The sequence below is a fragment of the Alosa sapidissima genome, chromosome 4 (assembly GCF_018492685.1).
Source record: "Alosa sapidissima isolate fAloSap1 chromosome 4, fAloSap1.pri, whole genome shotgun sequence".
Classification (NCBI taxonomy): domain Eukaryota; kingdom Metazoa; phylum Chordata; class Actinopteri; order Clupeiformes; family Clupeidae; genus Alosa; species Alosa sapidissima.
In genome coordinates, this window is record NC_055960.1 from 3672720 (window position 1) to 3700099 (window position 27380).

The 27380-nt window shown below is 40.0% G+C and overlaps 1 protein-coding gene across 8 annotated transcripts in view; it reads left to right on the forward strand.

The window, feature by feature from the left end:
* Positions 1 to 27380, forward strand: part of slmapa (sarcolemma associated protein a) — a 69454-nt gene that overhangs the window by 18279 nt on the left and 23795 nt on the right. For 2 of the 8 annotated variants that reach the window (XM_042089999.1, XM_042089998.1), the window contains exons 4-17: positions 10903 to 10939; positions 14168 to 14230; positions 14423 to 14518; positions 14681 to 14752; positions 15140 to 15280; positions 15500 to 15637; positions 17152 to 17320; positions 17900 to 17950; positions 18334 to 18384; positions 19701 to 19763; positions 20818 to 20877; positions 22673 to 22747; positions 25624 to 25704; positions 26011 to 26070. In XM_042089999.1, coding sequence (XP_041945933.1) covers positions 10903 to 10939; positions 14168 to 14230; positions 14423 to 14518; positions 14681 to 14752; positions 15140 to 15280; positions 15500 to 15637; positions 17152 to 17320; positions 17900 to 17950; positions 18334 to 18384; positions 19701 to 19763; positions 20818 to 20877; positions 22673 to 22747; positions 25624 to 25704; positions 26011 to 26070 — 1157 coding nt within the window. The remainder of the gene's footprint in view (positions 1 to 10902; positions 10940 to 14167; positions 14231 to 14422; positions 14519 to 14680; positions 14753 to 15139; positions 15281 to 15499; positions 15638 to 17151; positions 17321 to 17899; positions 17951 to 18333; positions 18385 to 19700; positions 19764 to 20817; positions 20878 to 22672; positions 22748 to 25623; positions 25705 to 26010; positions 26071 to 27380) is intronic. The other 6 variants (XM_042090006.1, XM_042090001.1, XM_042090004.1 and 3 more) reach the window with 4 other exon arrangements.

The window sequence follows — 27380 nt, forward strand, 5'->3', positions numbered from 1 at the left end:
AGAATGTGCATTTGGAAAATTGGATGAATGGTTGCTGATAATGGGCAATGTAGATATTGCATTAAGATTGGCCTTTTTTTCTTCTTCTTTTTTACAACAATCGAGAACCCTTTCGCAATTATGTAAGCACATAATGTAATCTGGAAACTGCTGCCCTGATTAAAACAACAATGCAACTGATCTCAACTGGTATTCTGTCTATAATGGGACATCCCTCCACTGAGTTTGTTTACTTTTCATAGTGCGCAGTGAAATGCAGAGCTAATGACTCCAGCGCACAAGCCTATAAACGTTCAACCTGTAGATTAGGTAGATTCAATAGAGAACCATTCATGTGAGGGTGTTCGCCAGCGAAGATTCAACGCAGATCCACAAATTTTGCGAAGTTTATGTTTGCAGTCATCCTGAAATAAACGTAGCCGTGGCACATGATTTCACACACAGCCCTTGTTGCATGTTGCACATGCACCTGCGTCTGCTACAACCTGCCAAACATACAAGCACAGAATGGATATGACTTGAGTTGTGCTATTCTTTGGGATCAAGGCGAACTACAGTACACTACACATGCTGTTTATGGAAGGTGCCCGTTTTAATATACAGTCGACACCAATGGGCTAAATAAAGCATTTGAGCAGAGGAGGATCTGCACCTCACTACCTTGCTTAGTAGCAGGACCAATTTAACAATGTCATCCAAGATATCAGTAAAAGGTTCCTTAAACAGGAAAGTGGAACTGTACTCCACACGGTTTCCAAAGCTTGTGTGTATTTTTGGGCCGTGACTCTCCCCCCTCTGTTTGGCTCTCTCCTTTGAGGCCCAGATTAGTTCACAGGTTTAGGTATGTGTCACTTTGTTTCTCTCATTCACGCCCTTTTCTGCATTCTCACCTTTGCGCTTTCGCTGTACCAGTCCAGTCACTCTTTGAGCCAGTCCTCCCACCCTTGCACACTCTTTCCCTCTTATTCTTCATTCTTTGCTCTGTTCCCTTTCACTCCATTAGTTCCTACACTCTTCCACCATTTCTGTCTATACCCTGGATGTGGTGTTTAAGAAGTGGGTGTTGAATGTGGTCTTGTGACTATGCACACACACACACACACACACACACACAGAGTTCAGTGACATGTTTTCATACATTTACTCGAGAGACTTTGGAGAGGGCAGTATTTATAGAAGTGAGATGTTGGTTGTTGAGTTGCAGTCAGCAGTAGTGAATAGCGCTAGATGACTTCATCGCGGTCGTTGAATTTGACCTTTTTGTCATATTAATGGAATGTCACACAACAGGTACCAGTGCTTCATTATGACATGCAGGAGAAGAAGCTGTAGGTGTGAACCAGAGTATCAGGTTCCTTTATTGTTATACTTGAGTTATGCCTCACCATCAAGGAAATTATGTTATTCTCAATTTCTCTCTGGTCCTTTTGCTGCGTGTTGAAATTTCTGCTACACTCTGGGACAACCAATTGAATGATGAGCATACTTTATTGCTGTTAAATGTTTTCTCTATTTTTTCAGCACTGGGCAAATAGAAATTTGTCTGAGCCTATACTTCAGCACTGTGAGCAATCAAGCCAATAATGTGTTTTGTACTACTAGATAAGAGAATAATAATACTAATAGAAAGATCAAAACAGAAAGCTGTGTAAGGTTAATTATCACAAATTGAAGGCCATCATAGTTGGCCACCATAGGCCACCTTATAGTTATGGCATGTTAAATGCAGAACTAGAATGTAATGCCAGAGGAATTACAATAGTGGATGGAAAGCTGCTAAAGTTGGTGGGGAAATTCCTGGAAAAAAAAAACATTAATCTTTGAGTTCATACAAACCCTCGTGCCAAAAGACCTTGTGTGTCAAGGCGTTCTTGAGATATAACACTCAAGGTGTTTTTGACCTTGATATTTGACCTTTGACCTCCAACATCAATTCACTTCATCTTTGAATCCATACAAATACTCATACCAAATTTCAGGCATGTATGTCAAGGCATTCTTGAGATATCGCACTCAGAGTGTTCATTGACTTGACCTTTGACCTCCAACATCAACTCACTTCATCCAGAGAATGTCAATGACGTCATTCATTAGCACAATGCAAGCGTGATATGGGCAACAACGACCCAAACTGTAAGAAATGAAAAGGACATAAGTACTCGTTCATTCAACTTTAGATCTTAAATCTATATTGAACCTGCATAAACTACAATAAAATCTATGATTCTTCTACGACAAGCAGGTGAAAGAGATACATTTAGCCGTCTAGCTCCATAGACCCCCATTCAACCTGCACTCGCCCGTGATCACCCCCAGTGGAATTCTAATGGAACTGCAACCAATGTCAATACAATGAGGCTTAATAGGAAGTGCCAAGGCTCTCCGTAGACGGGCTCTGCTTCATCTTTGAGTCCATACAAACACTTGTACCAAATTTGAAGCATATACGTCAAACCGTTCTGGAGATATAATGCGCAAAGCATGAGATATGGCTGTGACTTTTATTTTGACACACAGGAAACACTTAAACAGGATGTGTAGTTTTAGGGAGCACCAGATTGTATGCATTAGAAGCTGAGACAGTTGAATTCACAGGTGACCCCTGTGCCAGTGTTCTAATTAGCCCGGGAACTACTCTGGGAGCTTAACGAGCGCAGCTGGCTTTAGGCCATTATGACATCACATCCATTCAAGTCTATGGGGAAAAAATTAGCTTTTTACCATTTTTAATCCCCTATTTCTCAAAGTATAAACTTTTAAGAAAATCTGAAAAAGTTACTCTGTTGTCCAACTCCAGACCTACAAAACGGTTATTTCAACATCTCTGTACGTTAAGCGGTTAGAGTCGCATTAATTCTTGAAAAGGTAAAAAGAAAAAAAGGTTATAATAATAATAATAATAATAATAATAATAATAATAATAATAATAATAATAATAAGAAGAAGAAGAAGCCAGGAGATTTCAAGATAGTGGATTCCATCCACTATAATAAACACTTGTAGCGTTATTAACATGAACAAAAGATGGGAAGAATAAGGCTAGTCCTATAATTCATCACCTTTTCTTTTTTTAAGGCAACTACAATGTGTGTGATTGTAACGTTTAAAGACCTAATAGTGTTCTTGAGAACTTTCTGTGTCTCAATCAGAGACCGCTCAAGAAGATACGTCAGCCATTAGTTTCGCTTTGTTTATGTTGTAGCTACACGCTTGTCTCATTGGCCTGGGGCGGTTGCTTAAAAAAAAAAAAAAAAGAACACGTCTGGAGGACTTCTAAAAGTTTGATTATAGTGACACAATCGAGACAGCTGATGAGGTTGCCCAATCCGTCTCTATGTGCGAATTCGGAGGCTGTGTTCTTTCCGTGCATCAGTAGACAATTTCTTACTATCGAGAACTCTTGTCAGGGGAGGTCATTCATTTTGGGTGTCACCTATGACTTGAACAGAGCCTGCTATGCCACCCGATGTAGCCTACTATTATTGTTACATTTTTTAATCAATGCAACTAACATTATGTGTAAAGTGACGCAATATAAACCGTAGCCTATGCCTACCCCGTCTGTTATGACACGTACAACAATGTTTTTCACAATTTGCGATGAAAGGTTTTGACTGAGCGTGTTAACATTAATAATATCGCGAACTGTTGAGTAAGGGAGTCAGTTGTGTTTGTGACGCACAGATAGCCTATTTTGCTTAGGCCTCACTTTTAACGACAGTAGGTTGTGAGCGTATGTTGTCGTTACTTTGATGAGAAAATGTGAAGTCTTGCTAACTTGATTTTATAGATTTTACTTGGTGTTGAATTGCATATTAACAAGAAAAAAAAATCTCCCCTTTAAACACTTTTGGCCTGAAGTAATTAAATAAGAGTGTAAGTTAAAGCCTTGCTACAATATTGGTGCAGTAGAAAAGAACAGCAATGGCTAATCAGCAATGGTCAGGGATGGTATTGAAATATTCTTTTGTTCATCAGGAAAACTCAATCTCAATCAAGAACACTCTCAATTCGCCTTATTCACATGGCTGCCATTGGCGGCATTAATTATATAGTAACTTAAGAGTACCCTGTAGCCTCGTTTTGGTGTTTATTTGGTGCTTTACTTTGCTGTTTGCATCTTTTTGTACATTAAAAACCAATAGGTTGCGACCGCAAAAGGGGTGCTATCTCTATAGGTAGATATGAACAGCATATGACTTATGGCCTGTCAAACGATTTTTCTTTCACTTTAATCCCTGAAATCAACTAGGTTCTATTCCGTGTAAATTTGTCCATGAAGCGGGACATTCAGTCACGTTACTACCGCGACAAAGCTTTGCGTTGCCACTGCACTGCTGTCATGTTCATGTTGGCATGTTCAAACACTTGTAAATAGTAATTATTTGAGGTTTAATCTTACCTTTAATATTATTTATTCTATCCGAATGGGTGCGATGTAGGTATTAAATTTCATCTGAAGTGGTATTAAAAAGGTCTTAAAAAGTCTTAAATTTAGGTCTGACAATTCTGGGGGTACCCTGAATAACAACTAGGCTACACTCAACTAAGTGTATGTCACATACATAGTTTAGGTGAGCTATAGTTTAAACGGAAAACCATATGTGCAATGGTATTAGCTGCATTGATTCAACGCGGATACATTAATCTAGCTATTTGTATGTTTTTCAAGTGCAAGACTGAAATAAGCGTCGCAAGTAGGCTTCATGAAAGCGTAGCAGTGGTTTCTTGAGAGCAGCAGCAGAGCTACAGTACTATGATTGAAACTGTAATTAAGTAGTATCGGTGGGTGGTATCCATACATGTCAAAACATGATGTTCACTGCTCTGGGTTGAAATCAGGACCCACTCACCCCTCCAATTTATATAATACACCAGTTATGAAGTGGTCTCTTTTCTCAGTTAGGCCTAATGTTTAAGAGGAAGTACTCTGTGGCTAGGGTATTGATTAACCAATGATATGATCCTATCTTTATCAACTTTAACAAGTAGTTGAGCTGACACATGATTGGATAATTCAAATTCTTTCACTTTAGAAAAACAAACAAATTGTAGCTATGAGGTGAATCATAATTTTACATTAGATACAGTAATATTGTTCCATTGTCTGGTCCTACTGTGCTATTTATTTCTGTTTTGTAATGTTTTCATGGAAACAACTGAGGTCTTTGCGTCTTTTAACACAGATGTCGCTTTCCATGGTGGTAATTAAATTTTCTGTGCAATCAGGTTCTCTTGCACTTAATATCCCACTTTCATGAAATCTACCACATGGTAATTCACTCTCCTTAGTCACTCTTGTTCTTCCTTTAATAGCAGTTGTAATTTAGTAGGCAATGCTATTAATTAGAGATAAATCACATGAGTAAGTAAAAGGAATGTGTGGGTGTGTTAGGAAGAGAAGAAGTGACTGCCAGGGGTAGAGGGAAAGGAGCCTGGCCAATAAAGCTTGACCTCATAAACATCCTATCCTATCCTATCACAGGAAAAAGCTGCAAAATATCATCAAGAGCCTACACGCACTTATGTCAGTTGTGTTGATCCAACTGGCTTCAGACGCACACCTTGATGCATATCCCCTGGGCCTGCTTTGCATTATGTTAATGAGTAGGTGAAGGGTACACACTGGGTACACTGTGTGTGTGTCTGTTTGTGAAGCCATTTTGATCAATTGGCCTGTCATTGACATCAGATAATCATTCTTCTAGTATCTTGTGCTGTACAGTAAAGTGCAGAAGAATTTCCCTGGCCAGGGTATAGAATGTGCCATAGCACATTCTGTGCTAGTGTAACCAGAGACTTTCTAATGTGGAGACACAGCACTCAAAAAATACTCCATAGAAATGCATGGGGCTAGTTTGTCACGCCAATATGGCCGTTGTCTACACATATCCCACCCCTTCCTCGGCAAAACGTCGACATGTGAATACATTGAGCCAATCATGTGGTGTGATGTGAATACATTGAGCCAATCATACAGTGGGTCCCCGTTAAGTTTGGACGGGTTCCTTCAGGAATCACGCACCCCATTTTCTCAGCAGAAATGGCACAAACTGCAGTTGACACAAACAACCACAAGGTGTCACTTTGGAGTTCTGCCACTACTATTTTTGATACGACTTGACTTACTGCTAATGATGCATTTTCCAAGTCAGTAGAACAATCAGAGAAAGCTGAGCCATTACCAAACATATATGATAATACAATAGCGTGAGTTTATATATCTTATACCCTATTTGTCACGGTTACTTATAGATTTGATAGTGTAACGATAAGCGCATGAGACTTTCAGCGGGGGCACGGGAACTTAAATTGATCACGGTAGTTTAAGCTTACACTTGACAAAACATTCTAATATGAAAATGTAGATGCAATTGTTGTAAGATGGTGCAGCTCCTTTAAGAAAGCACCGTGTGCAGGGATGGAGAGAGAGAAAGCGAGAGGGGATATGTGTTAGAACTTAGATGCGTGTGGAAAGTGCTGTTGAGACTGGAGCGAGTCATATTCAAAATAATGCAAAAAATAAATCCGCAGATAAAACCAATTATCCTCATTCATTGCAACCGCAGCATGCCTGCTTGCCGACGTTCAAACGAAAAATATATCAAAGCACCTTTTGCGTTTGAATGTAGCACGAATTTAAACAGCTTGACAAATGATTTAGCTAATTGATTATAGTACAGCAATTGTTGAACATTTACCTGTACAAGTACATTGTTAGCCTACAGACCAATTTCCATAGTGCACATCTTATCAACAGTTTGAATGTTGTGTGTTTCTGCATTGACAAATACCGTTCAGCACAATGATTCATGCCCAATTAACTTCCCCTGTTAAAGTGTTCGCCTTTGTTACACTATTTGGTTTCATGATGTAGCCTATGATAAACACCATATGGCCAAATACTCAGCTAATGTTATAGGCTATACAATTTCCCCTCTTAAAGACAAGCTGGTGTAGCTTATTAGACTAGGCTACTATTAAAATGCACCGACGGTAGCCTTGGCTATGTGTAAAGTAAGCTATCGCATGATTTCATGCACGTAAGTTCATGCATCTGTCAAGTTCGCACAGGGTCTCGCACCCCCTTGCGACGGCCCTGCAGCTCCTCCTAAGACAGCGAGGAAAAAGTTAAAATACGCAATAAACCCGGGAAAAGTTGACAGGTTTGTTTCGGTCCCAGTGATTATTTGTGATTGTGCAAACGACAGCCTTTTCAAGGCATTTCAAGGAAGGAGTCGTAGCATGCAAGCTCCCAAATTGACCCAGTAGACAGAAGGCATCAATAGCCTAAATTGTTGGGACTGGGGAGGGTCATGCGTTTTTTCTCAATCACTTTGGAGTGTCATAGAAAAATGTCTTGCTGGCGAGGGAGGGTCACGTCTTTTTTGACTAACGCTCCCAAAACTCCTCCGGTAGCCCCTTAAATAGATAACGAACAGTCCCTAATTGATTATAGCCTGTAGGCCTACAACAGCAATTGTTGAACATATAGCTGTACAGGACATTGACAGTAGCCCAGCCTAACAAGCAGATGTTGCAAAAAAGACGCAATTAATCAGAAATAAATAATGTAATCTGCATCGCTTTATTTAACAAACTGCAAGCAACAAGAGGGTTGAGTTCGCTGTGAGGCCAAACCCAAGAGCAGAGCCTATCTGCTAAGGCACTCGATAGGCTATAACGAGCTGTGTGCGCCTGGAAAGACAATAAGATGCTTTCTGAATAGCACAGCGAAGACGGCTCTGGTCATCCCATACCCTCCCCCCACTTCCTGTAGCCTACCATTATGACTTTGCCGTTTTGGGACATTAAGCTTTTTCACGTTAAGCCCCCCTCCCCCATCCCCTTCTTTCACAAGCAGTGGGGGAGCACAGGGCACAAAGTAACACTTTTTGGTAGACAAAGGAGGGTTCTCCGCGCTCCTGTCGTTTGGCCACAATCCGGTGCAACCAGGCCAGGACAGATATTTTAGAGCAGGGGTGTCAAACTCATTTTCATAGAGCGCCACATCATTGAATTTATAGGTTACTGAGGGCCACATAATCGGCGAACATGTGCATGGTGCAACCATAAAATCGGTATTGCAGTATGGCTTATTCAAAATTGGTGTGTAATGGTCCTAACCACTTTAAAACAGTGTGGCTGAAATAAAAAAACAAACAGCCTACAACAGTAACATTTTCCAATGCAACTTCTAGGCCTACAGTATTAGTTAACAACTGATCAATATGCATTCATGGACTGACATTGATGAGAATAAACTGCAGTCAATAATGTGCATAACAATGTCCATAACACATATCGCCACTAAAATTAAGTGTGGCTAAGAAAGGTACTGTGTGTGTGTGTGAGAGAGAGAGAGAGCTATGGTACATACACCCACCCACCCCCACCCCCGCAAAAACAAATTCACGCGTGTACAATATTTGTCCGTTTCCCAGTTTTAGGTCCGTGCATTGCAAAAAAAGTAGCCTACATAGCATAACAATATCCACATGCAATAATACAACAACAACGTCTACGATGACCTATTAATTTGGACAAATTGATACAGCCCTATAGCTAAAGTTACCTTTAGTTTTGTTCTAGCGTACCGTGACGTCTGGCTTTAAACAGCTGTAATCTAACGTTCTGACAAGCACACCAATTGCCTACCTTGTTCTTGCCCATCTGGAATAACTCCTCTAGCTTTGCTGTCTCCATCCTTTCTGTTTTCGTTGTTTAAACTTGTGATATCCATAACTAGTGAATTAGCCTAACATTGTGTGCTGATAACCATATATAGATAGCCGAGTAAAAGAAAACAACAAGTAGCCTAGTTGTGCCTGCGTGCGTATTCTGTCTTTAAAGTTTAATAATGTTCTGCACCTTTTACTAAAGAATAAAGAAAATTAAGAAGACATCTGAGCTGCACCGGCCTCTCTCCTTCTCTCTTACACTTTTTGGCTTTGGCTAAATATTTCTAAAATCATTTGAGTTTCACTAGTTACATGTTTTAACAAGCAACACTTCTTATTGAACTAATAACAGACGTGTGTCGAAAATTGACTTTATTTTCCATACGGAGAAATAACATATGCAGAGTTTTTGTATTGCAATCATTGTAGCCTACAGTTGTAACAGCGCGTAACAGTCGTTTTACTCCCCGTATGCGCTCATTATAAAGAACGTTTAACGTGTCCCAAAAACAGCTATCAATTAATCACCAAACGTCTTATAAACAAGTATTGCCAGGAGCAACACCTTGCAAAAAATGATAACAATAGGCCTAGGCCTTTATATGGCTCTGCTCCTGCCTAGATTCGAACTCAGAACTGCCTGAAAGTTACAGACCTGTTCTGGATATACGTGCATTAACCCACTCGACCGTCAGACAACGCTATCTGCTTCGAGTAGCCTATTGGGTAGGAATGTAGCCTACACTGGTTGCTGTGGCACAGTCTTGAGTGACCGAATTCGTTTTCCTTTGTCATATGAATGCTGTCATTTTGTTAACATTACTGTTAAGGAGATGCTGTAGGCAAAGGCTATATTTCAACCTCGTTAGTGTAGTAAAACAAAAAATCAGAACTATTCACAAGGTTTCTGGGCAGCATATTTATGTTCTGTTAGCAAGCGAACTTCTCATGACTACCGACAAAGTAGCCTACTGCCAGGTGACGAAGCTCTCATTTTAAAACATTACTGAGAGACAGGCACTGTACAATCAAGAAATCTTGCCACTGAATCCAAAACTATGTTAAACATTATGTACAAAGCTTAGGCTACAGTGGACTAGCATGTTGCAGGGGCTGCTAAAAACACAGAGAAACGCTGAAAACTCGGCCAATCACAGCCCTTGGTGTCGAATGCGCCGTCCGGTTCGACCGTGGAACGCCACAGCAGACTATGCTGCCCCCAAGCGGCTGCAGTTGTACTTACATTTCACCCAGCTGCGTGAATCACCTTGATTGTGAATGAAGTGTCAATTTTTAACTGGGACCCACTGTATAGTGTGTTGTGAAGACATTGAGCCAATCATATGGTGTGTTGTGAAGACATCGTGCCAATCATGTGTTGTGATCTCGCCGCTGGAGCAAGATTGGTGTCGTGAAGCCTTGCGCACGCGCAGTTCGACCCAAAGACTGTGCCCGATGAGTGCCCATAAAACGTTGGTATATGGCCGCCGAGTGGAGGGACTTGCCTAAAAGGACTTTGGTGTAACCTACTTGTCTTAAGCCCAACTTGTGCGTGTTGGCGCAGCTGTTAACTTTTGTCTTACTGTACATGACGGGACAGTGTAAAATAATTAACAAGCAGCTATGCTTCAGTATTTGAGGGTGTTTTTTTGCATTCTCAACTTCATTTCAATAATATGTGGTCATATGAAGGGCAGGTAAATTCACCTCTCTTTCTTAAGTCATCCAATCTGTTCACTGTGAGGCTTTGTGGTTTCAATTGAAATCCCCAAGAAATGTTACTTTTTCCAGCAAGCAATATCTAAGGATATATATAACCTGAGTCTTTTATCAGTTCCAGCCATGGTGTCTGTCAGGTCAGCTATTTAGCTGGTTAGTTTTAGGAATAAACTCCGTAATAAAGTATTGTGAAGATAAAGTACTGCTTACAGCAGCTACAAGCTGCAAACACTACGTCCATGTCATAAATATTCGTTTATTGCTTTAACTGCTGTATTGGTTAAAAAGTGAAATGCAACTCCTATGTTTTATAACACTTAATCTAGCCTCTGTCACTCAGTGTTAACTGTTAAAGATTAACAATTCTTTGCTTTGCTGCAAGGGTACACCTTGAACACAGCGATAAATATTTGCTTCAGAACAGATTTAAACAGCAAAGAGAATAAGCTTTTGTTTCACAGTTCTTTCAGCAGTTCATCACCCATGTTTTTTCTCTCCGCAGTGTGATTCAAGCACCATTACCACTACCTATTGATAAGGTAAGTCCATTTTGTCAATTTTTGATGTTGCCGTGATACCTTTCCTTATGCGTGTTTGCAAGAACTCTGATTGTAAAATCTTAATTTTTAAACTCCTGTCACTCTGTGTGATCTGTTTTAGACATCTGTGTCCCCTCAGTGTGTGGCACTCTTCACCTCTTTGGTGAAATGCATACAGAATAGCAATGACATCATCCCTGTGTGTGCTTGCTGTGTGTCTGTGGCCTTTCCCTCTCTCGGAATTCCATTTCCCTTAGCCTGCAGGGCCATAAAAAAAAACCCATTTACTTTCCATTAATGCAGTAACACCAAATCAGACAATTTGGTTCTTCTTGACCAAAGAATGCAAACGGTGTGTTCAAGAACTAGTGAACTAGTTAATGATCTCCTTTTAATCTACCCATCACTGGGTGACTAATAAATTACTCTCCTTTCAGATGGAAGTAGCTGGTTAGTGCAGCTTTTTGGTTTCCCTCAAATTGATGAGCCCATTTATATATATACCCCCCCCCCCCCCCCCTTTCCATCCTGAAGCCCATTGTGGAGTGTTTAGGGCCCAACCACTGGAGGTACGAAAGCCCTATTGTTTCTGTAGGGAAGAATGGAGATTGCATTTTTTGAGGTGGTTTCCGTTGGCAAAAACGGAACACGCAACAGTTGGCACACAACAGTTGTAAGATAAAGCTCTCAGGGACAAAGGCTTGGCCCCAGGTGTGGTCTAGGGACTCCATAGTGCCCTTATTCCATTTAGTCTTGTGGTTAGCATATAGTTTTAGCTACAAACACCAAATTTGTTAAATGCGTGTAACTCACCAATAGCCTTTTTCCACCGACAGAGAACCGGTTCCGTTCCCATTCGTGAATCAACTTTTGAACAGTTGTATGATAAAGCTCTCGGGGACAAAGGCTTGGCCCTGGGTGTGGCCTAGGGACTCCATAGTGCCCCCTTATTTCACTTAGTATTGTGGTTAGCATATAGTTTCATCTACAAACTCCAAATTTGGTGGGTGCGTGTAACTCGCCAATAGCTTTTTTCCACAGACAGATAACTGGTTCCGTTTCCCTTGGTGAACCAACATTTGATCTGTTCAGAGCATTTCGACCAAACAAAAAACAGTTCAGAACGTGGCACTTTGGTTCTGAGCTTGAACCAGAAAATAGTTGTTTTTTTCTTGAGAACCGGAGTCGGCGTGTCATTCTACCGTTCAGAGGGGAGAAGACTAAAAGCATGAGTTTTCCGTCCACATCAACGGTTACCATGAGTTAACAAAATTACTCAACTAGCAAAACACTGCAGATATTAACCCTGTTTTACACAGCTAATTTCTTCCTTTTTTACAGGACAGAACTGTCATATCATCCTCCTGTTTATGCATATCATTAACTCTTGTTTATGCATGCAACACTCTCTGTTGGTGACTCATCCTTGGTTCCGTTCAAAATTGGTGGAAATGCGGGCAGGTTCACTAGATAGCAACAAGGTTCATTCAATTTTGAACCAAACTAGTTCAAGAACGCTTTTGCTGTTGGTCGAAAAACTCTTTAGAAGATAAACAACTTTCTTATGTACACCGTATAAGCCACACCCAACATTAAGTGAGGTATTTTGGATTTTGTGCGTTGTGACACATGACCAATATTTGCGTACTTCTCCAGTTCATGTGGGTCTTGTCACAGTTGAAAACCACGCCCAAATTTTCTTCCCCGGATCAAAGGAGTATATAGACTTATATACTTATACTAGGGATCGACCGATATGGATTTTTTAGTGCTGATGCCGATACCGATTTTTCATCAGCCTTAGTCAATGACTGTAGTCGATGACTGTTACAGACTGCCTATTTTCTTGAGCTGATATTTGGAGCCGATACTGCTTTTGCTCCCTGAATTTATATCATAAAAATTACACAATGATGATAACAAATGTTACAAGTCTCAATTTAAAAAAGGAACATTTATTGAACTTATGGTTTTCTGCATATGGTTAACTGTGCAAGGGTAAAAGTCTTTCATCGACATCTACAACACAGTCTTGATGATGCATTGCTTGCTGACATAAGACATAATTCAGGTCATCACAAAATGTCCTTTGTCATCAATGTATCAAGTTATACTGTAATTTCCAAACTATTTACTGAGGTTTATACATTGATTTTGCAATTTGCTCAGCTATGAGGTTGATACACGGTGGTGGGCTATACCTTCTTTATGATTAAAGCATGATCTGATTCACTAGGCTACATAGTGGATAATACATGCGGTTGTTTGTGTGTGTGTCCTGCGGTTTATACACAATGCAGCTCATACATGGAAAGTACTGTATAGGCCTTAAGCACACTTCCAGCTAAAATTGGATGATGGAGTCATCCTTGCTTTCAGGAATTTTTCATTTTTTGTTTGTCTCTCTGGCATGAAAAGTGAGGAGAGGAGCCTCCTCATAGAAGTGTCTTTCTTTGTAGATGTGGAAGTGCATAGTCCATGGTTAGAACACCTAATCATATTAGGGAGTAATCTGGAATCTAATTTTGATTGCCCCGCTCTGCCCTGAGCAGGAATCCTCACCCCCTCTCAACTTGCCTTTGGTCTGCTCAAATTGTGCTACACTTCAGCAGAGTTGGGCTGTTGGTTATTTACTAATCATCAAATCACCAAGCAAAGGCAGATTGCCTCCTTTCTATGCCATGTTTTTTTTTTTTATTATTATTTTAATTCTTCACCAAGGAAAATCTTCTAAATGAGAGGCTTTCAATTTCTGGATTATTTGAGTCTGCTCTGTAAGACTTGTAGTTTCTTCCTTCAAGAATGCGAGTGTCAGCTCGCTGAAACCACTAAATCCAGTATCTAGATCTAAAGTTCTCAATATGCTCCATAACATGTTTGTCGTCACTCATTGTTTTCTCAAATTGTGCCTTGATGCGATGCGATCCATTCTGTCATTTCACGGAGTTGTAAATTAAAGTCAGAACTTTTTTTGTTCTCCATGATGTTATTTGAGTAGTTTGGCCTCTGTCACTGAACCTTGTTGAATATTGTACAAAATAAATGTTCATTAATTATTATTAGTGTCTGGTCCATCATGAATTTATAACTTTACAAGTAAATGGGGTGTTCTTAAGTGGTGGTGTTCTCTCCTTGTGTTAGATACACTTGTGTTATACTTATGCAAACACTTGTGATGCGTTGTGCTCTGAAGCTGCCCCCTCACAGTGCTTTGTCTGGGTTCTGCAGGTTGCTGCAAACACACCCAGTATGTACTCTCAGGAACTGTTCCAGCTGTCACAGTATCTGCAGGTATGATATTACACTGACACCTAGTGGTTTTGCTTTGAAATGCACTCACACTTAAAATGGTCTTTTTAATAATGGAAGTGTTTTTGAGTAACTCAATTTCATTCATTCATGATTGTAGGCTATGTTGAAATGCGTTCAGGCAATATGCACTCAATAAAGCTCTCGTCGCTTCCTTCCCATGCTACTCTTTAGGAGGCCTTGCATAGGGAGCAGATGCTTGAGCAGAAACTGGCAACTCTGCAGAGGCTGCTGGCCAGCACACAGGAGGCCTCGGAGAGCAGCTGGCAGGTAGGAAACACACAAACATTCTACACACGCGCGCGCGCACACACACACACACATTAATAGTAGTGTTATTAATGTTTTGCATTCCCTTAATATATATTTGAAGGGTTGATGAATTTGAAATAATGCAAATGATTATTTTTATAACTCTCTGCTTATTTGCAGGCTTTAATTGATGAGGACCGACTGCTTTCTCGTCTGGAGGTGATGGGAAACCAGCTGCAAGCTTACTCTAAAGTGAGAATATGGTCATGTTTTGTGGGACCAATACCAGGTGTTTCCTAACAGACTTATGGATTTAACTGTGTCCTGTTTCTTGAAATAAGAGTGTCCTGAAACATTAGCAGTTAATTAGGCATTAGCAGTTAGTGGTATAATTTTACATGTGACACTGGAACACCGTTGATGTCTGATTCTTCTAATATAAATATTAGCCATTTTGAAAAGTTGTTTATCACTAAAAGGGCACCAAGAAGCTCTGCAGTACTTAATTTAAATGAATAAAGGAAGAATACAGGAGTTTGATACCTGTCAGTTGAGTATGCTGCTTCAGCAGTGAGACTATAGTTGAAAAATAGTCTGTTGTACTTTTACCTCTTAATATTCTATGTTCTTTTGATGTAGAACCAAACAGAAGACAGCATCCGGAAGGAGTTGGTAAACTTACAGGATGACAAATTCAATTATGAGACTACAGCCAAAGAGTCCCTGAGGCGGGTACTTCAGGAGAAAATTGAGGTGGTCAGAAAGCTGTCAGAGGTGGAGGTGAGATGTATTTAAGAATGTTTCCATCATGGGGGACATTTACAGCACTAGGGCCATAAGCTTGTTGATTACTTTTGTTATCGCGTGCTTAATTAGTTGTAGACATTGGCACTAGAATTGTTTAGAAAGTATGTATTAATGTGTTAGATGTTGTAAAATTATCAAAAGTTACTTATAGACCATTTTTGTTGGCTCATTAAACTGTGTTTCAATGTATAGCGGAGTCTAAGTAACACAGAGGACGAGTGCACACACCTGAAGGAGATGAATGAACGCACTCAGGAGGAGCTCCAGGAGTTGGCCAACAAGTACAATGGCGCAGTAAACGAGATCAAAGACCTAACTGACAAGATCAAGGCAAGTGTCATAACACCGAGGGGAGAAAAATGTTGTCTTCACTGTAACACCCATCAACGTAATAAACCACCAACTTAATTTGCACTTTTTAAATGTCATAATCCCACCAACATAATCATTTCCCGAAAACTTTTTTTTTTTTATAAAACTTGTTTTATACCACCAACAAAATAATTATTACATTAGTGGGAAGTTTAAAAAAAAAGTAATTACATTAACTTCCCCCCAAATTACTAATTTAATGAAATGCTGTCTATGTGATAGATTGTATGAGTGTGTCTGTCAGAAATCGTCACAATTTAGTCAAATCTCATGATCATATATTTACTTCATTTCTTTAAATAATACCCAAACAGCAAAGCTTTGTTGCCCCCCAATGTCGTTCTACCTTTACCTAGGAGCCAAGCAGGTAGAAACACAATTGTTGTCTATCCAGATTGGCGACTTGGTTCACAGTAAAGGTGATGGATTATGAGCATAGCGTATGCCTATGCAGTTTTGCAAAAAGTATAACTGTCCCCAATAAATATGTCAAATTTAAACACTATTTGCGGTATGGTTCTAATGGCTGCCATTGACTAACCTGACTCCGCCAGATGGATGCTTCGCATTTGCTCTGCATGTCCATCTGGCAACTTTCCGTTGGAGAACTTTCGGGAAGGTGCGGAAATGCTGGTTAGCTGATTGGATAAACCATCTGTCTATCACCACCCATGTTGGTTATCGACAGGCCAAATCAACCAATTAGATGAACGAAGTGTTCTTCTAATGCCTTCGTTTAACATACAATTAAGTTAGGTAACGTAACTAACGTTAACATTTTTTAACTTACCATTTGTATGTGACATGAACCTAATCAACGACAATTCCCACCAAGTTTTCACGGTAGGCCCTAGCCTACACTTCTGAAGAAAGTATATTGCTCCATTATGAACTGGAATCGGCCGTGGAGGATGTCTGTGTCGTTCATTCCTCCCAGCTGCATGGCTGAGACTCATAGATTCACAGCTTCCCCAGGAATACTTTCTAATTTGAATAAAACTTGTGTGATAGCTATGCTCATCTCATCTGTGGATGCAGTCATGTTCTTTGCGTCACACCTAAACCTGAACTGCTCCAAATTTTCTCTATCGGAAAGATGCCAGACTGATCTGCGAGTGGAAACCTGAAGCTCGCGAGATCAGGATGGTCTCACGAGGCTAGCCATTGACTCCAATTATGGAGGATATAAGCGGAATAAGAAAAGACAAAGACATGCTGGGTGCCCATTAATAAGAAGGCAAACATAATTGGGGCTACAAAAGCTTCCCTCTTTGGCCCCTGGTCTTTTTTTTCCTTTTGGTCTTACAGCTGACATTGTCATTCATATTAGCTAGGGCGATAATTTTTTGCCGTTATCATTAGTTATTGTTCTTGTTGTCAACAAGAGTGCATGTAAGTGCATGAGTTAATGCTTTTGGCTGTGTGTGTGTGTGTGTGTGTGTGTGTGTGTGTGCGCGCGTGTGTGCGCGCAGCTGGCTGAGAGCCGCCAAGAGGAGCTGACTCAGAAGGGGCAGAATGAGAAGAAGGAACTGCAGATGCGCATAGAGGAGATGGAGGAGAAGGAGCAGGCCCTGCAGGCTCGCATAGAGGCCCTACAGGCGGACAATGACTTCACAAACGAGAGACTCGCAGCACTGCAAGGTATGTACACACACTTGCATGAGCACAGATACATACATACATACATACATACATACATAAGTATATCATTATGATTGATTCTCTCATCTACACTCACTCTATCTATCTATCTATCTATCTATCTATCTATCTATCTATCTATCTATCTCTCTCTCTCTCTCTCTCTCTCTCTCTCTCTCTCTTTCTCTCTTTCTCTCTTTCTCTCTCTCTCTCTCTCTAGGGTTAGTTATCTCTTTATCTCTCTCAAACACACACTCTCACACTCACTCACACACACACCCAAACCACATGTTCTTGCTTGCTGAATTGAAGCAAGTACCCCAGCTGGATGACTTGAAATGAGCATGGCATTGCAAAGGTGCATGTTTTTTTTTAACCGATTTCCAAATGTCTGCATCCAAAATCGCTTGGGTTGCTTCTAAGGGTAGGTTGGACGGTAAATCTTTATTCAATCTCACTGGCATTGTGCTGAAGTGCATGGTTCTCATTAGGCCGGGAACACCCCAAACAGTTTCCATGTTTTCTTTCACAAGACTTTTTTTTCCGGTCATATCCACATCTTCCCATTGTCGTTTCCAGTCAGGTTAGAGCAACTGCAGGAGAAAAGCATAAAGGAAAACAACAGTTTAGGTGAGTGTGGGCAAGTGCAGCCCCTCAGTGTCCCTCTTGCTAACTCTGCATCACCTCTCCTCTGCTAATATGGCATGTTGCTTGTACTTCTCATTTTGTTTTTTTCCTCCTTTGTCCACTTCACACCTTGCTTCTGTTCTGCTCAATGGTTCGGTACTGAATAGATAGAGCCATGTCTTTCTCTGTCCTCTGAGCATGCCTGGCCACCTGAGTCAAACACGGTCAATCAGTTTCTCCTCTGAGGACTTTCTTCTTCTCATTTAACATTGGGCTTTTTATGAGGATGCTTGCAGGCATGTAGGTCTCCTGATCCTGATGTTATTGGGAGGGTGTTTTTGTTGCCATTTTGTAATCCAAGTGATGTTTTTTTCTGATGATGATAGGTAGCCCACAAGGGGACTGCCTCCACAGTCTTGATCTCACTACAGAGGAAGGTAGTATAATGTTTTCCTCTCGGTGCCAGAGCAATCTCTGCCCTGCCAGCTTTCTGTCTAACACTTTAATGTACACTGAGACTGACATGGGGTGGCTGGGCGGTCACCAATTTTCTTGAAATTGAAGTTCTCAGTCAGCCACTCTACTTCTTCTTTAGGATGTTTGTTGAAAGTTGGAAATTGCATTAATTGAAAAACTGTTACTTCATTGTCGGTTTTATTTGTAATGTTATAGGCAAGTTATGCACAATTATGTAATTTATTTCATTTAGGGAATGTTGTTGAATTCCTGACAAAAGTTAGCCTAGATAACTATTTTGTTCTGGTTTGAGGTTCTGTTTACACTTGCGCATCACTGAAAATTGAATCGTCTGACTGTGAAGCAGTTGTGTACAGCATGGTTGTAAAAGGAAGCTAATTTATCACTGTGAGATTAAGGGTTCTCTTTGCATGACTGTAGAGGGTGCTGGTGTCTTTGCGCCATAAGGACTTATTTCAGGAAGTATTTGAGTCGAGCTTGGTCACCCAAGCAGCAAAGGGAAATAAAGTGTACACTCATGTACTGTTGTTTTAATCATTGTGAATGAAGTCTGCTAGGCAGAAGCAGAATAACTTGATATGATTAGCAACTACTTTGTAGCTAGTTAGACCAACTCAACTAAAAACCCTGCATTCTCAACTATTTTTATTTGTCTGTGCAACATCAGAGTTTACACTACATTGCCTAAATATATTTAAGTGTGTAGAACCAGTTGGTTACAGATAATGCAATTGATGAGGCTATGTTTTTTTAACTGTTCAGACTAATCTCAAATGTGATTTGATTTGATAATTTCCTCGAGCTATCTGTTGTAGAGGTGCATATAGCAATTTAGCAGTGAGAGGCATATGGAAGTTTTGTTTGGAGGAGAACTATTTAAGCTGGTGCTCATACCTCTATATCTGTTAATTGATCAGATGAGAGCCCATTCATGGAGCTCATGCCCATATCATGAGCATCATGAGTACGTTCAGATGAAGGCTTTGCTTCAAAGACACTGTGTGTGTGTGCATGTGCGTTTTAATGGAAGGGTAAGTGTGTAGGAAGCCCGAAAAGATTCCTGTTTATCCCTGCCAGCCCTCTACATCTGTGTGGTTTCATCTGTCGTCCCCTGTAGTTCAGTTTGGTTGTCATTTATAATTTTGTACATTTTATTGTACCACATCATCTGATTCTATTTTACTTAGTTTCACTTGTGGAGGTCATGTGCTTCCATTACACTAAGCTCAATAATGTTGCTGTTTTATTTAATGGAAGATTTTTCTTTCTTTATTAGACCACTTTCTTTTAAAGAGTGGAGGGGACTGCACTTTAATCCATCAATTCATTGAGTGCGAGCGTGAGTACACTGCATTCTTTCCACTGCCTTACTGCCACTCTCACTAAAGCCTTATTAACTGGCACAGGGTCTCCCCAGGCAGCTATTGTCCTCAGAGCTTTATGGAGCTTTATGGACTATACATGGAGAGTATGCTGAAGATTGTTGTTTTGAAAGACAAACATGCATTTCAGGGAGAAAGGGTACATGGTTATGCTGAGGTGCATCACCCCTTTGAACTTAGTCTGCTTTAAACTTCACATAGTCTTGTCAGATCCAAACACTTTTTTTCCATCTCATTATATGGGATGCTGGGCTGCAATGGGGTAGCTCAACTCATCCAGAGGCCACTGGTTGAAGCTCAACATGGGAAGCCAGTCTGTTCGACCGTTATGGGCCAGAATCAGTTCCTTCACAGAGTTGTCAGCCTTGGGGACTTTCATGAGATGAACAGTTTGGATTGAACCGATGTTAGTTGTACCCTCCCAGTCAGACTAGTGCTCACATTGAATTGATATGATTTGTTGTAATTCAGGTGCTCCCCAGTGTATATTTTTCTTAGAAATGGATTCCACTTTTGTCTCAGGCAAAAATGTTTCACCTTGGTACGATGGAGATAGGGGTAGAGTTTCAGGTTAGTTAGACATGATCCAAATCAGACTTGGGGGTAAAAATGGTTGTTGTCTGTGTTGTGCATGTTATTAGAGCTGTAACACATACAGTCTAACTGTAAGCATGCTTTTACTTTAATGTTTCTTTCTTTCTTGACCTCCTCCTGCCTTTGATTTTACCATCTAATAGGGGGTTTTCTCTCACTGACTTGCATGGGAACCTATACCAGCCTGACTGAACCACACTGCTTTCTTCTCATCGTTTTGCACATGAATGATGTATTTTTTTTTTTTATTTATTTATTTTTTTTTGCTATTCAGCATCTAACCTCAGTAGTTGGATATTGCTTAGTTTGCTAATTATGTGGATAGGTATTCAATATGTGTGCTGGTGCTACACATTTTTATTTTTAATCAGTTGAAAGGCGATCGTGACGCTTCAGTTTTTTTTTTTTCCTGCACAGCTGTGAAGCAGTTGAAAGAGGCGGTGGATTCCTCAATACACAAGTTGTCCAACTTTGATGGTAAGCTTTTTTATATGTTGTCCAAAGCCTTGGAGTGAGGTCACTGGTGGATTATACAGGAGTCTGTAGCTAATCATTAGTTTCTTTATTGTGAAGCATGTATGTGTGAAGCTTGCTTATCTCTTATCAAAATGAGTTTGTTATACCTCTGTATTATCCAGCTTCACAAACATGGCTGTTGAACAGGGGCTTTATTAAGATGAAGTCAGTGTGTTACAGAATAAAATCAGTGTGCTTTATTTATATACCTATGTCCTACACCATGGGTCTCCAACACATTGCTCTCAAGCTACCAGTTGCTTGCCGCCCCTTTCTGAGCTTGCCAGAGGCTGAAGCAGTACTACATTTAAGCACAGTTATTGCTGCGAGGCATTCCAGCCTACAAATTTAATAAAAAGTCAAACCTTGTCTATCAAGAATGGGTCCTAAAACCAAGGCCTGTAAAATATTTCTGTTATTTTTCAGCCCTTGAAATTACATCAGTTTTACAGCCAAAAAATCACATTATCTGGGAAGCAATGTTTGGGCATTAATATAATGAAAAGTATTATTTATAGGCTGCCCAAACTTTATAGGGTGGATGAAAAACATGTTCTCAGTATAACTGAACTATTAAAAGTTTGTACGAGATTCTCATTAATTTTCTACAAGGCTCGAGATTTGGAAAAAAAGTACAATCAAAAAGTTATACAACAATCAAAAAGTTATACAACCATAACACATACAGACATCTACCTCACATACATAAAAAAATATTTAAAAGGTTAAACATTTGTGAAGTGATTATGGTGCCTGCACACACCAAAAGCTTTGGAATATTTGAGCTCTCCATAAAATGGGCTTGAAGATTTTAAGGATTAAACAAAGGGAGGTTGTGTTTTTCGGTCATTTTCATAGGATGGAAATGGTATGTGGGGCTGCTAGTAGGCACTTAAAAATCTATGTGAAAGTAGCTCAGTGTATGGGCATTTAGGGTACAAAGTGCCAATGTTGTACCATAGATAAATAAATAGTCAAAATAATTGTTTTGCCTCAAGGACAATATACAATGTAACCAAGTAAGTATATTTATGTATGAATGAAACATGGTACATCATTGGCACACAAAATGACTATTTCCACATTGATTTTCGTGTTCCTACTAGCTACCCACATACCATTTTAGTCCTATGAACGTTAACAAAAAAAAAATGCAATCACACATTGTTTCATCTTTAATATCTTTATGGGCATTTGTTACAGAGGCCTCATATTGGCTCAACATTGATAAAGTATTGTATTTGCAAAATAATGATTGGTGTCATGTGGATACAAAAAATGAGTTTAGAAGACCCTCAATGTCACCAGTTTTGCATTTTATTCCATATCTAGGGCCTTATATAAAAGTAATGGGCATGCAGTACAAACTTTTAATGGTCCAGTCATACTGAGAACATGTCTGTCTTTCATTCTACAAAGTTTGAGCAGGCTGGGAATAATACTTTTCAAGATATTAATGCCCAAACATGGCCTCCAAGGCATTTCTGAGAGTGTAAAAAATTATACAAAATCAAGGGTGAAAACATTTCTGAAAACATTCAAAAAATATTTTGTACAGGTCTAAGTTTTGGGACTTAAATATTAGTGAGCAAAATCTGAGATGGTGCAGCATCCTGATTTGGAATTAGACGGAATGACCCATATATACACACACACAATATTAGAAACTTTTTTTTTTTATATTTTTGCACAGCTGTTGCCCATAAGATTGATGCTTCATAGTGAAGATCTATTGTTTGTGTATGTGTGTTTTCAGAAGTCATAGATGCTCATCTCCAGAACAACCAGACAGCGGGTGACAACAGCCTGGCCAGTCCAGAGAGACTGAAAGGTAATTTTTCACTAAACACTACCTGAAATTATGTATTGAGGTACATAATCCATAAATGAAAGAGCCCTTGAGACCACATCTGTAAAAAAAATGTAAATGTTTTATTGCCCCTATTTGTTACTGAATAGGAGTTGGTAGCAGGCCCTTTTTAAAGATAGGTGTACACATACATACAGTTATGTGCCTGGATAGCCTTAGCTAGCAGTGTGACACAAGATTAGCCTCATGTTCACTTTACCGGGCACCCTTAGTGCTTTGTGGTGTGGCAATATCAGGATTTGTGTACATTCCTATAGAACACTTTCTTCCATTGCCCCTTAATTTGGCCTTATCTTGAACTCGACTGCTTGTTAAACTGCCCAATTATCCAACAACATACAAGTCCAGTTACCTGCTGGCATCCATGTGTTTTGTTTTCACTACCTTATTGCACGTGGTTAAGTAGCAGAACGCTAAAATCTCTTGCCTTGTTACAGAGGTCGGCTATAACCTTCACTTTGCACTCTGTGGTGATTAGATAACTTTGGAATGAGCGGGAGAGCCTGAAGAGATGCACTGCAGCTATTTGTGGAACCCTGAGTGAAAGGAGCTCAGATCAGGGCAGCCAGCCGCATGCAGGGGCTGAGGCGTGCCAGGGCGCGGAGCTGCTAATGCAGCCGCAGCCTCGCTCACCTCTCCCTTGACCATCCGTGCGTGTGTGCTGCTTGCATGCTTGTGCTATACGAAAAAGGGATAGTGCTTTTATGCTGGCACGGAGTGAAAAGTATCACAGGAAACAGTTATATTATGCAAAAGCTTGGGTCTTAACCAACCATTAACCACGAGGCCGAAGCTTCTTAAAGAGGAGAATAAGCACCTGCTATTTTTGTGTGGAAGGCTCATTACTACCCTAGTGAAATTAACCCTGTACGTGTATGCTTTTGCATGAAATACGGTTATGGGAGAGTGCAGTAGCAGTCTGAGACAGGATGACAAGTCTGTAGATAAACAAAGTGGTTTTAGTCTAAAAGTAGTGAGTTAACTACCTAAAAGACATGCAAAACCTTGCAAACATCACCAACAAGCAACAACCCAATTGGCACCAGTGTTGTGTCGGTCATTTCAGGGGCGACCCAAACTTGCCTGGTGCTACAATTCATCCTGACCTCGACGCAAACTTTTGTACTTTACTTTATTCTGACAATGTTAGGCTGTATGGCAATTTAGCCTACTGGTGCTTATGGGGATTTAAATATGTGGAAAACAATGCAGTAGTGTTAGCATCATTTTACTGGGCTGTTTGTTATTAGGTCAGGGTTGTTGATATCAACTGATAATGGCCAGTTAAAACAAGCTTCCATTAATCTATGAGCTCAGGCAACCATTGAATTATATCCCACTCTGTTAAATTTGATCTGACCTGTTTTAGGCTACTTTTAACTTGACCACTTGTGTGTAGATTTAGCCTATTTAGGCAAAGGCTGACTGACTGTAAAGCCATGGTGCTACTGAAGAAGAAACATGTTTACAGTATTACAGCACATTGACTATTATGTGAAGCACACACTGCTTTCTTGTTGGAATTTGAGTCAGTCAGTGATATTTGACTAATGTTTTACTCACATGCCCGGAAATTACCTGAATATCATTAAAAATATTTTTGTTTTACTTGCAACTTCATATTGGATATGCCCGCACATCGCTGGTTGGCACTATTAACAACTTGTTTACACACTAATTGGTGTCTTTTGGTTTTGTAGTTGACAATGTTGTGCTGTGAAAACTTTTCTTAAATGTTCTTGGTGTTCCAGCACGTACCACAGAGCTGCGATGTATATATCCTGAATGGCTGATTATAATGACAGGTTATATGTCCTTCTCATGGTCATATTCCTTGCAATCAAATTTCAAGATGATATCAAAACTAGATGCCTTCAAGCATACTTCTTGCTAATTGTTGCCTGCTGTTAATTGTGCATGTGTAGTTCCATGTGTATGTCCCACAGCACCCCCTACCCCACACATACACACTCCTTCAGAGTCATGTGGTCAGCCACTGGTGCAGCAGCTGGCGTGACAGCTGCTCCTGACCTCTCAATCCTGTGGAGATTAAGAGCCCAGATTACACATACTCAGATTATCGGAGCGGAGTTTCAAAAACAAAATCCTAACTCTCTCCAGAGCTATAAACATCCAGACCCATGACCTCATCTTTTCCCTTCTGAAATTATATTTAAAAAAAAATGAAATTATTAATTTAAAATTGTCATTATAAATTAACACTCATTTTCAGTAAATCGGTGTGTTGGCACAATTTGCCCAGATTACATCCTCTGACACCCTTTCTGAGGTTGACATGACTTGTTGTAGTGAAAAGGGTTATCGATGTTCAAAGGAGGCCAGAAGGGTTGAGTTCATATTCTTGAATTTCCCCTGGTGATCAATAAAGTATCTATCTCTATCTCTCTATCTCTCTCTCGAAGCTTTAGAACATTTCCAGGGAATCTCAATAGAACTGCCCATCACTCAAGCGTATGCGCACACACCCCATTATTTTCCATCACTTTCAGTGTTGTTGAAAAAAGGCCAGGCTATTTTAGCATGCAAGTGTATTCCTAACCCCTCTGAACCCAAGCAGAAATTACCATGTGTAGCCTCATTGTATGCAGAACAAGAGGGGAGAATCCAAGAGGCTTATACAGAAGTACACTGAGTAGGGTTTTCCTTTTAATGTTCTCCAAATAAAACAAGAATTTGATTCACTTTAATATATTTCCCTAGTAGGAAAAATAATGTTACCTTGGATTAAAATAATTCTCGGAGTAGTGAATAGTATTAAATGAGCCCCCCCCCCCCCCTCCTTCCTTTAAATGGTGTCTTCCAATCTGCCCCCTTAGAAAATCAAATCGATGCTAAAGAGTCCGATATGTCAGACACACTCAGCCCCAGCAAGGACCGAAGCAGTGACGATACTTCAGGTAAGTCTGTTTTTCAATGCAAATTTAGTTGTGAATTTCAGAAAAGTACCAAAAGTACCATAATATAAGAACCTACATATTGACACACACGTACAACCTAAATGGCAAAATGTAACTAGATTAGTGTACAGAAAATTGTATTGTTTTCATTTTGCATAGCTTTAATGAGAATTATAAGCATATAACTAATTGGAAGTTCAAGACTTTATGGCAATGCCTTATTAAATAAATACCTCAAATAAAATAAATACCTCAAATATTACCAGAAGTCTGGAGGCTTGAGGATGTTCATCTTTTCTTTCACAGACGGACAAATGGATGAACAGGAAATGAGTGAGCCCCAGAACAGGGTGACACTTCTCAAAGGTAAAAGCCACTGTAGTTCTAAATTTATTTCAGTGTTTGATTAAATGTTAAAAGTACTCCCAGCATAACTGTGTGTGATTTAGTTTTCGGGCTGTTCAGCTGTAGAGTAGAGCAGAGCTTGCTCTCTTGCTGGCTCTGGCTTGGTGCCACAGGGCTCATTAGGGTGGCATGTAGCAGGGTGGTGAGGCTGGTGTGGGTGTGGCACAGCTTGGCACTGGCTATATAAGGCATTGTGTCGGGCATGGAACAGTCTCACAGGGCTTAAATCCTGGGTGTTTTCTTTGGACCTAAGTGTATGTATATGTCCTCCTCTCTGAAACAGGTGTGTGTGTGGGTCTTAACATGATAGACACGCATACCGTCCTTCCCTTGGATCGGGGGGGGGGGGGGGGGGGGGGGGGCTCTTTCACGTGGAATTTAAACCAATTAGAGAGTAATTAGTCAGGAAAGGGCTATTGCTGATTTGCTCTTTATAAGATCCACTTCCCCTCTGTCACAGCTCAATTTTTTCTGATAAAAGCATCTTGCATATTTTGCACTTTATTGTTGTATTTGTTTTACATTCCAAAGCTTTTGTGATTGTCTCCTCTCTGTATCCGCTTGTTCTGACTGAGATGTTTTGGAATCCGAGAAGAGGCATTATAACTTGAGTAAGATGAAAAGACATGTAGCGGTGGTGATGTAGCAAAACCTGTAGATTAAAGGCTGTGTTTGTATGCAAATATAAAACTATTTTTATAAGTCCAAACTATTAATAGGAGTGATGAATGGAAAATGGTGATAATTCCCAGTTAAACCTGTTACATCTCACCAAAGGTATTGTTGTGGAACAGAGGACAGTTGCTGATAATCTACTGACAAATGTGCAAACAGGTGATGTGCTTCACCGCTTTGTTGGACATTCCATTGTTGTCTGAGTATGACTCTAACTTTAGCTCCCAGTAAACACACAGCACTCCATCGGTAATTGTTACTGCTGTATGGGTTTTATGGTTGTCATTACTCTGATGTGGCTTAGACATTTCTGCTCCTAAGCTCTTGCTTTGACCTTTTCCCTGCTGGCAGCTGGTGTCTTTTCACCTTTGTATGGAATTTGTTTGCTTTTATTATTAATATCTTGTTCCTTAAGGGGCCATAACGTATGTATTTGGATGGTACTGCAGGTTTACAGTATGCTTGACATTAGTGGTCCTAAATTAGAATTGCATGATTGTTTTTAGTATTTTGTAGGGCTGTTGAAAGTGTTTATTTTGTCAGTTGTCTCCAGTTGTCTGCAAAATAAGATTTAAATTTAGTTAGGCTTCATCAAT